Source organism: Megalobrama amblycephala, linkage group LG10, assembly GCF_018812025.1.
Source record: "Megalobrama amblycephala isolate DHTTF-2021 linkage group LG10, ASM1881202v1, whole genome shotgun sequence".
In the NCBI taxonomy this organism is placed as follows: Eukaryota; Metazoa; Chordata; class Actinopteri; order Cypriniformes; family Xenocyprididae; genus Megalobrama; species Megalobrama amblycephala.
In genome coordinates this window covers 580646-591887 of record NC_063053.1, presented here as the reverse complement: position 1 = coordinate 591887, position 11242 = coordinate 580646, and the positions used below count along the sequence as shown (strand labels likewise).

The 11242-nt window shown below is 37.0% G+C and overlaps 1 protein-coding gene across 2 annotated transcripts; it reads right to left on the bottom strand.

Moving 5' to 3' along the window:
* Window positions 1-221: 221 nt before the first annotated feature.
* bsdc1 (BSD domain containing 1) lies at window positions 222-10715 on the bottom strand. Of its 2 annotated transcripts, none has more exons than XM_048203846.1 (11): window positions 10648-10715; window positions 9975-10032; window positions 8272-8388; window positions 7919-8086; window positions 7748-7802; window positions 7398-7513; window positions 7245-7313; window positions 5266-5353; window positions 4735-5151; window positions 3446-3549; window positions 222-891 (listed from the first exon to the last, which is right to left on the bottom strand). In XM_048203846.1, the coding sequence occupies exons 1-11, from the start codon at window positions 10656-10658 to the stop codon at window positions 859-861; spliced, it is 1236 nt and encodes a 411-aa protein (XP_048059803.1). In that variant the 5' UTR covers window positions 10659-10715; the 3' UTR covers window positions 222-858. The 2 variants fall into 2 exon arrangements, with proteins under 2 accessions (XP_048059803.1, XP_048059802.1); XM_048203845.1 differs by lacking the exon at window positions 10648-10715 and adding an exon at window positions 10471-10508.
* Window positions 10716-11242: the final 527 nt, after the last annotated feature.

The window sequence follows — 11242 nt, the reverse complement described above, 5'->3', positions numbered from 1 at the left end:
GAGAATCACTGTAGAGATGCAGCATGCGAGATGATCTGATGATAGTCAGTCTGGAGATGTTCACCAAAAGATGAGCCTCACCCTAAAATATTGGTCTTCAGTTTACACCTACACATCCCTAAATGACCTAAAGTAACCCATGACCATCAGGATGAACATTCTGATATCACATTTACTACTCCAGACTAGAATATGAGAAGGACAGGAAAATAAAGTGGACATCACAGGAAACAACAGGTGCATTTAGTGAAATATTAACTTTTGCATGACATTTTTTTCATTCCACACAATAGAGCATCAGCAGAACGAATGAAGCATCCCTCCATTTCCATTCTCAATGCTAGAGTAACTTGCATACGATTAAATGTGTTAGTATTTCAAGAGAAGCTAACTTTAAAAAAAGAAGCCAGAGACCTATATGCCAGAAAAAAGAAACATAAATATATATTTAATGTGAAAGATTATTTTCTAATCCTATAAGAATGATGAACAGCTTAATAGATTACAGCTAATCAGGAGCCCTGGTGATTAATGTGCATTCTCCCACTCAAATCTCCAAAGAAGAATATCATTAATGTACAAATGGCGTGGCGAGATGACCTCTCCTCGTGAACCGATCTGTGCGTTCTCTGAACAGTCTTAGTGTTTTGGAGCAGATCACCCGTCACCAGCTCTGATTAGAGAACACACTTCAGATGACATGTGTTTAACTAGCGTGTGGACTTCACTGGCAGGAGGAGAGCCGCTCGATGGACTGGTTGAATGAGCAGGTGCGGCTGTAGACTAGGAGTTAAATACATTAAGCATGGTTTCACTTTGGGAACAGCAACGTCTCACGTCGATTTCAGGCCAGAATTCTCACTCCCAGTTCTCCCAGTCCTCATCTTCCAACTGGTGACGAGAGAAAATAATGAAGACCAAATTTATTACTATAAGTGATATTAACATTCATCTCAGTGACCAGATCACAAATGGACAGTGGAAGTCCAAAATGTGTCCAAAAATCTGTCATCATCCTCAAGTTGTTCCAAACCTGTATGAGGTTTATTGTTCTGCTGAACACAAAAGAAGATATTTTGTCGGTAACCAGACAAGTTGATGGACTCCATTGACTTCCATAGTATTTTTCTTTACATACTATGGAAGTCAATGGGGTTCATTAACTGTTTAGTTAACCATATTCTTCAAAATATCATCTTTTGTGTTCAGCAGAAGAAAGAAATTCATACAGGTTTGGAACAACTTGAGGGTGATGACAGATTTTTGGGTGAACTATCGCTTTAACAGAGGGACTCGACTACAACAACACAAGTGTTTGTGTTTGTGATGAAGCTAAAATTATAAGTTAATTAGAAAGAAACAAGCTTTCTGATGCCTATTCTGTATCGCCCAGGGGTGGGTGATATGACCTTTTTTCACGATATGAGAAATTTTATTTCATGATAACGATATATACCATGATGTAGTTGTTGTTGTTGTTGTTGTTATTATTTTGCTTATTTTAAATTACAAACAAGAGGACAAATACAATATAACTATAGTGCTGTTAATCAATAAAAAAAAAATATTCACACATTTTTCTGTAATAAATGGTGATTAATCGCACCTAAAATTATATATTTGTATTGTAGTAATTTTACATTTAATCTTCAAATGAATGTAGAAACAACATAAAGACAGTGTATTTTAAATATCTGATCTAACAGGTAGGAAATCTACAGAAACTGAATAAAGTTCACTGCATAAATTAAAAATTAAACGAAGAATTTGGTTCCAAAACGCTATAAATCCATTTTGATTAATTTGAGTAAAAATGTGTTTTCTTTATCAAGAAAGTGGCAAGATGAAAACCACTATTTTCTGTTTCAAACTTTCATAGAGCATCTTTTGGTGATAAAAACATTAAACATTCAAATCTACATTTTGATTTTCAAAGGTTTATTATAAAAATGGATTATTTTCCCCCCAAAAGGCAATAAATCCATGACGTTTTTTTTCAAAATGCAATTAAGCCATTAATATAAAAGTTACTTTTCATATTGAAAATACACAACAAAGTAAGTTGATCTGCATATATGACAGACTCTGAACTTTGTCAATACTAATCTTATATACAGGCATTTGACTAAAAATACATTCAGTCGTCGCTCCGGATGTTTTCAACGGATCATCTTGTTATTGTTATAAATTAATTATTTGTCATTAGCGATTAAAGAGTATCTGGCGCCACCACACGGTTAAATAAACACATTTGCCAAGTACATCGGTATTAAAAACGGCTTTTAAAAACTGTTTGTGATTCAGTTTTGGGGAGCGTGACAGAAGTTTGATGCTGTCGTGGAACAAGAAACAGCCGCATTGTTCCTCCTCCGACTCGAGTGCCTCATCTTCTGAATCTCCTCATGTTAATGATTACATTTCCATGACTCGCGTTTCTTCCACCACAGAATCCACCACAGGTTCATCAATGGCGTCAAAATTATTAATTTTTCTGTTTTTGTTGATCGCAAAGTACAAAGTAGATAAGGAAAACTAGGATGCCAGGTGTATTCAGAGCGCCGCCATTACTGTTTAGTGTGTGGAATGGTGCGCTGTGATTGGTTGAGCAGAAAAGAAAGGGAGAAAACATGACAGAATAACACGACTGATATCGCATTTTGCGCAAAATTAATAAACGACTTTTCAATACCGACCAGATACAATACTGATTTTGACGGAAACTCAATTTTTAAAAAAAATGCCGTTTATCGCGTTTTGGAACCAAACTCTTCATATATAGATTAATCCTTATTTAAGCTACAAAAGTGATTCAGTCAAGAGCAGCGAGTGATTTTCTCTTTGTCTTTTGTTGATTTATTAACATGAATCATTCAGACAGCAGCAGGTTTATTAGGCTGCTGTCACTTTAAGAGCTGACGCACATCTGACGATGTCCTCACAACTCTTTACAGTCATTTAAGACTTTATTTAAGACTGCGTTTACAAAGATACTCGACAAAGTGGCCATTTTGGCCTAATTTTGTGTGGTTTTTGTTCGTTTAAGTGTGAAAGAGAACTCAATGCGGCCGGTGCGCTGTCTGAAGCAGCTTTCTGCTCGCACGAGTCATGTGTCCATCACAGACAGGAGATTCAGACAACGTGCCAGTACAGATGTGAGCTCTTTTTTGCATCTTATAGCACTTGAATGGTTTAATAACACTTGATCATATAATGGATGAAAAATTAAACATAAATAACATAAATTAAAAGCAATAAAACAAAATTGTCATTAGTGCTGTGCTATGCATATATATTTACATATCACAAAATATTTTATACCGTTGCAACGATCTGTAGCGTCATACCTTTCTTTAATATTCTATATTATTATTCTGTATTGTTCCTAAACACAGAATAAGGGTCTGTGCTGTTTCTAGTTTATGGTTGACTGTGGTGAAGAACAAACCTCTTCTGTTGCGTCTACTTTAGACAAAGCCATCTGAACCTCCTCCTCTGTCATATCCAGATCAAAATCCTTCTCCCAGTCTTCACTCACATCTGTACTCGAACCTACATGTGCAGACACACACAGAGCAGACGTGACATCAGACTTCAAGAGCTCTCATGCTCAAAATTTATTTGATCAAAAATACTGTAAAAACATAGTAATATTGCAAAAGGTTACTCATTTAAAATAACTGCTTTCTATTTGAATATAATGTAAAATGTAGTTTTATCTCAGGTCAATTAAATAATTTATTTGATTTTAGTAATGTTATTAAACAGTAACTAAGAAATTAACATTAACTAAGAATAATTAATGCTTTATAAGTATTTTTCATTGTCAGTTTGGTAATAATGAATTACCATGTTAACTAATGAAGCCGTACATCTCAAAGTTTTACTGAACAATAACAAATAATCAGCACATTTCTAATCATTAGAGCATGTTGTAGTCCAGATTAAAATATAAAAATGTTTAAGTTTGAAAATAAATAGCCTATTAAGTCTTTAAGTATGAAGTATTTGGTGCTGTGATGAACAACACTGAGATTACAAAAAAATGAATGGCTGTTTGAAGCATTTTAAAAACTTCACTAGTGCAGCTGCTTTGTTTGCGGGGTTTCCGGGGTAACCGCTGTAATTCTGCTGTTCCATCAGCGCCCTCTGCTGTCAGAGAGTGAACGTGCACTATCTGCAGCACATCTCTACTTGTTCCACAATGTGTTTCTCCTTGGGCTTGTGTATATCTGAGCGCGTGTTGTGCATTTTATACAGTTGATGGGGAAAGTATTCTTAAATGCATTATAAATATTTTAATTGGTAATAAATTGTTGTTTACGGTATTTTGAAGTGCCCACGATAACAATATCGTGCATATTCATTATCGTGATATATCGCATTACCGAATATCTGCACAAGTCTAATTTCGTCACATGACCAGTGAACTCTTATTCCTGCAGCTCGCGTTGGATGAGCTGGATGGAATTGAAGTGACCGTTATTCAAATTAATTAAATGGTTTTTATTTCTATAAAAAGAGAGAGAATGTGTCACATTTTAATCTCACGAGATCTCATGGCACTAAAAGAATCAATAATTGAAAAGGATCATATTCTCAAAAAGGGCTGGCATGTAACAAGTGGGGGCTCGTCCGGGATTTGCACCCGGGACCTCTCGCACCCCAAGCGAGAATCATATCACCTATCACCTATCACAATCATTCCCATCCTTAACCCCGTTTCCTCTCTCTCACCTTTTTTGCCGTTATTGGAGGGTGTGGATTTGCCGCTGTCAGAGTTGAGCTCAAACACCCGGAGGTCTTGAGCTACTTCCTCTCTGGCGGGCTCTTCACGCTGCGTGGGCCGCTCCTCCGGGAACGTCTCCTGTAGACTGGCCTCCGACAGCTTCTGAGAGACCTCGTCCACCGCGGGCGACAGCTGCGTGACTCTGACGGTGACGTTCGCTTGATTCTCCATCTGGGTGGGGAAACTGACGCTGTCGCTGCTTACGGAGGGGGTGACGTCAGATGCTACGTTGCTGGAGGAAACCACCACTTGAGGGGGTGAGGAGCTTTCAGGGATGGACTCTATCGTCACCGCGGGGACGCGAGCCTCTTCGACGGGGGGTGTGAAATCTAAGCGAGATGAAGACGTGGCCCCGAGAAACTCACCTACAGAGAGAAAAGAAACATAAATGCTCTGTTCACAAAGTTTCAGAACAGACACGAAGGTTTAGCGAATTAATATGCTTGACAGTTCCAGCTGAATGGAACTCAAAGTCAAACCTTCTTCGTCCTCTTCCTCCCAACCAAGACTCTCAGAATGATCCGTCTGCTCTGCTCTCTGCTTCAGCGCTACCCTCCTGGCCTCTTCCTACAAACACACACACATGTGATGATATATACAATGTTTTTGTGCCATTATTGTGTTATTTCATGATTATAGTCATGTGCAACCCCTAAAGCAGCAACTATATTCACATTGCAGAACATCACACCATTGATCTTAATGGCACAATTAAAACAAAGCATATTAATTCATATTTTTTTGCTAGAAGACCCTGTTTTATTGACCAATTAGCTTCTTTTATTTTTATTTTTTGGAACTGATCAATCATAGGCATTATTTATCTGAGCTCATGTTACCTCAGTTTTTGAGTGAAAAAAGCATTATTTGTGGATAACTTTGTCAATTTTACATAAAACTGTATGTTCTGTACACTAGTGTGCTTTAATGTTTAACCAGGATATTTGTTTTGAAATGCGTTTATTTTGTACAAAATGGCAAGAATAATAGCTTATAAATCTCAGAAAAATAAAATAAATCTCTTCCTATACTATTATATCACCAAATATTGGATCTATTTGTCAACTTGTTTTCTTTAAATTAGAACAGGTTTTGTATTTTTTTTTTAAACTGACTGATCGTACATGTGGTTGGTTCATTTATCTCCCAGTTTGTGTTTATTTAAAAAAAAAAAAAAAGAAAAGAAAAAAAGGTCGTAATGGGCTATATGCACAGAGTGTTCATTAGAACTTCCACAGTAATATAAGCCAGCTGGAAAACTTCCAGTGAGAGTCATGTGCTGGTGTGTTGAGCATCAGTAGTGTAATACTTAGTTTATAATCAGAATATAGTCACTTAAATAGTTAGGCAGAGCATTAATTTACTTATTCAAGCGTAAGACAGCATAAAAAACAAATAAATAAAGACGTTCCTCAGTGTTCATCCTCGGCTAAATTCAATTCGACCATCAGTTTTACACTTTTATGTGAAAAAAAGCTTCAAAAATTAAATATTTATTGTGCACTTTAGTTAGATTAATTCAATAAAATGCGTGTTTTCACAAGTGTGCTGAAATCATTGATCTTGTGCTGCACTGACTGACAGCTGCTGTGATTATAAAGAGAGAGCGGTGCTCGCTTTCTGTGTCATTCATTCACAAGAAAAGTTTTTGTTTTTCATGAGATTTTGTGAGTATTTCATACTTCACATTGACAAAATGTATTTTTAAACCTAGTTATTTTATAATGTTTAATATTTAGTCAAAAACAAAGTGAAAAACAATGAGGAAATGACTGATATATGCACAAATAAATGCTACTTTGCCGCCACCTGCTGGTTAAAGTGGTAATTATTTTAAAGTTTATCTCAATCTCAGAAGGCTGAACAAATAATGTTTGTGGTCATCACATTAAAAATAATGCTGGGAAATAACGTGTGTGTCAAATTACAGACACAGCGTTTCTTAAACAGTCCCAATATCTTCATCTTTATTGGCAAATTAGGTAAATGTGATAACTGCATTAAAATATGAATACAACATTAAAAAGTCAATCATCGATGGTTTTGTGTCGATGTACAGTGACTACAGAATGAACAGTTCACCGGAAATGCCCGAGCTGGCTTAACCACAACCAGGAAGTAACCGTGCATATAGTCCATAACAGGAGAAATACTGGAAGAAATATTTTACCCTATATATGAGGCTTTTGATTATTGTGTTTGACAATGGGCGGAGAACCACTTCTCTACACACTAATACTGCAAACCTATTGTAAATACATACTCTGACCAGCAGATGGCACTACCAGGTTAATCTTTCACTGACTGGATGTGTCTTTGATGGCACACCTAAAGCAAATATGACAGTGTTGTGCTGGAAAGTGTCCTGTGACTCGTACTGATGTCATTATGTTAGTTTGAGCTGTGTGTGTTCAGATAAGCACATAATCCTGATTTCTCAGACACAGATCTGCTGTACCTGCTCCAACTGGAACACTTTATAGAAGTACCGCTGCCAGAACTCTGAATGAGCCACTGCTGCCGGCACCTGAGAGGAATAAAGTAAATATGTGCTCAGACAACATCACATGGTCAATTAGGGCGTAAATATAAAGAGGATGAGGCATTATACCATTTTAGTATAGAGAGCTCTGATGGCAGGACTGTTGACCAGCAGTTCAGAGATCTCTGGCTTCCTCTCTTCTAAAATGAAGCTGGAGAGCCAGGCGTCAAACTGCTGTGGAGGGCCTGGAGGGACAAACATACATGGAAATATTCGAATTTTGAGATAAAATGGACAGAATATGAAAGCTGAGATGTTAGATGTGAGGCGCTACAAAGTTTGTTCACTGACTGAAAGATCGATTCATGGGATTTAAGAATCAATATCGGTTCTTCAAAATGAGAATCGATTAAAATCGATACAGCCATACACATCTAACTCTCAACAACACACTGCTAGAGAAAGAGGCAGTGACACACCGTCAGGCTCATTGCAGTACGTCGCCGGATCTGCTTGAAGACTGTAGAGTCGAGCCTGAGAGGAAACGCAGTACATGTGACTCAAAAATAGTGCATGAAAACATTGAGCGAGTGATTCAACGAATGACATGCATGTCAAATTTATATATCTAAAGAGTGAACGTGGCTGACCTTGCCGCTGTCATACACCTCTGTCGTGCCTGAAGGAGTGGCCACCAGCGTGATGACATCACAGTCGATGGTCATGTCTGGGGGAGGGGCCAAAGTGTCTGTGATCACACCCAGAATATTTGAAAGGCCCTTCTTCACCTTTTCAGTGGCCTCTGATGAACCTTCAACCTAAAAAAAGAAGGAGAAAATAAAGCGTATAACCTGTGATTTGTGGCTAGGGTTTATATAAACTAAACTAAAGAGAGGTTATGTCTACTCTCAGCACTGAAGACTAAACAAACTCTATAAAAACCATTCACAAGGTAAGAATTAACATTGTTTTGGTGTGCTGTAATGTAAAACGGTTTCCTTACGGCCAGTTTGCTCTTAACAGCGTTCGCTGTCGCAACAATGGAGCATGCTGTGTCATGTTGAACCACGCTGGAGAACTCTGTCAGGTCCCGCTTGATAAACTCGTACGCCTCAACTGACTGTCGAGAAAACACAACACACACATTACATTTATACACAGAGTTCGACATTAAGCCTTGTCATGTCAAGTCACATTTTATTTATATAGCACAGATTTAACACCACTGTAGTTGATCCAAAGTGCTTTACAGTAAATCAGAAATTAAAATAGAAAAGGAGGGGAAAAATGGAGATAAAAGTCAAATATCAAAGTCAATCAAACAATTTGTATATACATAACATGGAACACCAACTATATAAAAAATAATATATACACACATATACATGCACAGAATCACTCGAATGCTAAAGAGTAAAAATAAGTCTTTAAACTGGTTTTAAAAACATCATACATCATGTGCTTGTAATGTTCAAGTAAATTTTCCCCCAAGGGCTTTTTTTAACCTTTACTCACCCTTGTGCCGTTCCACACCCATAAGATCTTTGTTCATCTTCAGAACACAAATTAAGATATTTTTGATGAAATCTGATGGCTCAGTGAGGCCTGCATAGCCAGCAATGACATTTCCTCTCTCAAGATCCATTAATGTACTAAAAACATATTTAAATCAGTTCATGTGAGTACAGTGGTTCAATATTAATATTATAAAGTGACGAGAATATTTTTGGTGCACCAAAAAAAAACAAAATAACGACTTATTTAGTGATGGACAATTTCAAAACACTGCTTCAGGAAGCTTCGGAGCGTTATGAATCAATGTGTCGAATCAGCGGTTCGGATCACATGTCAAACTGCTGAAATCACGTGACTTTGGCGCTCTGAACCGCTGATTCGACACGCTGATTCATAACGCTCCAAAGCTTCCTGAAGCAGTGTTTTGAAATCGGTCATCACTATATTAGTCGTTATTTTGTTTTTATGGTGCACCAAAAATATTCTCGTGGCTTTATAATATTAATATTGAACCACTGTACTCACATGAACTGATTTAAATATGTTTTTAGTACATTAATGGATCTTGAGAGAGGAAATGTCATTGCTCAGGCCTCACTGAGCCATCGGATTTCATCAAAAATATCTTAATTTGTGTTCTGAAGATGAATGAAGGTCTTGCGGGTGTGGAACGGCATGAGGGAGAGTAATTAATGACAGAATTTTTGGGTGAACTAACCCTTTAAATGAGAGATACCAACAAACATTTCAATAAACTGAGGAGGGATATATATGTACTGAAATTGTGAACAAAAAAGCACAGCATAGACTATATTTCCTCAAGACGTTAAGTGTCATTTAATGCAAGTGTCTCAATACTATAATTTATTAACTGAAAGTGTGTTGGTTTGGAAATGTCACAGTGGAACAAAAGATCCCTCTGAATAAATCTACCAAAGCAGACGTCTCAGAAAAGACGTGAAAATCACATCAGATTAAGAAGAACTCTCTGTTTTAAAGAGTTTGAGATTTTACCTTCGAATAAGAGATTTAGGATGCCAGTGCTTTTTGAAAAATATGGAGAAAAAATCCTTCTTTTTAAATGAAAGATAGTGTTTTTTGTGCAGAGGAACTCACTGAAACTAAATTTCCCCTCATGGATAATGAAAGTCACTACTGAAGTCACACCGGATCTGATCTGGATTCTCTCACCTTGTCTTTGACGCTCTGGAAGCTCTGAGTCAGCCAGCCTCCCCACCATCCTCCTTCCCTGAAATATAATCATTAATAATCATCAGATATTGTCAGGCAGTATCATTAAAACTTTAACTTTTATTGTAATTTTGGAAATCATTCCTATTTCTGTATATAAAATGCTCTAGTCACTTAAACTTCATTATTAATGAAAACTGATTATTTGTAGGATGAGATTAACTGGCGAACATAGTACTGAAATTATTTACAATTCAACATTAATGTTAATGTAAACCTGAGATAAAAGAAAACTAATTCCTCTTGATCGAAAACAAGAATAATCTAATCATTCTCGAACAATCTGCGACATTCGTTTATTTCAATCACGCTGTTTTATGTAATATACGTGTCTTTTATTATCATAAGAGATGGATTTACAGGAATATTATAATAATAAGAGCGACAGTAATGTGTGTTTTTCGTTCATGACTCTGTGATATTTTTGTAAACAAACCCGCCTGACTTCCTCCTCCACATCCGCCAATCAAACGCGTCGGTCACAGAGATCGCACACATCTCTTTAACGCGGATATTCACTCTTTAGAGCGGAATTACTCATGCAAAACGCTGAAATATTATTAATATCGAGCATTAAAATATAAAAGTGAACATTTGTCTGCTGCAAACTCACCCGTCTGCCATCTTCAGCGCATGACGACATCAGTGTGTCTGAACTCTGACCTCAGCAAGCGTCGAAATAATATTCACAAACACCGCGTTAAACATAGTGAAGATTATTTATTAATCATTTTAATAGTGATATAAATCAGTAAATTGCGTCAAAAAGTGAAATGTGTTTAATTATAATTTGTTAAAATATTTTTAAATAACACTGCGGAGTAAGGCAACCGCAAAGGATCAAGTTTTGTGATGAAACGCGAAACGCCTGTCATTACACTGAAGGCCTGCAGGGGCGTCGAGAGCCGCAGTCAGTTTCCCGCCGGCGCGCTCCCTCAGCTGGACTGAGTGGCAGAAGAATCTGCTGCATGACTGGATTTAATAGAGGAAACTGCGAAAACACGAGAAAAACAAACGATTACACTAAAGGTTGGACTCGAAAGTGTTCATTATGACATGTCAAATAAACCTAATCCATGGATATTGACATGCAGCTAGGAATCATGTTTCCTGACATTTATATGTGCCTGATTTCGACGTCGGGGAAATACATAAAGCAAATCTGCCTGTGAATATTTTATATAACTACAATATAGGTAGGTTTAAAT

Bases quoted from the DNA above. Each gene is read 5' to 3' on its own strand.
- bsdc1 (XM_048203845.1), bottom strand. From the start codon at position 10,493: ATGTGGAGGAGGAAGTCAGGCGG. The intron at 7,803-7,918 runs GTCAGCCACGTT...GTTTCCTCTCAG, and splicing joins AGGTGTATGACAGCGGCAAG to GCTCGACTCTACAGTCTTCA. The intron at 7,314-7,397 runs GTATAATGCCTC...TATTCCTCTCAG, and splicing joins GAGCTCTCTATACTAAAATG to GTGCCGGCAGCAGTGGCTCA.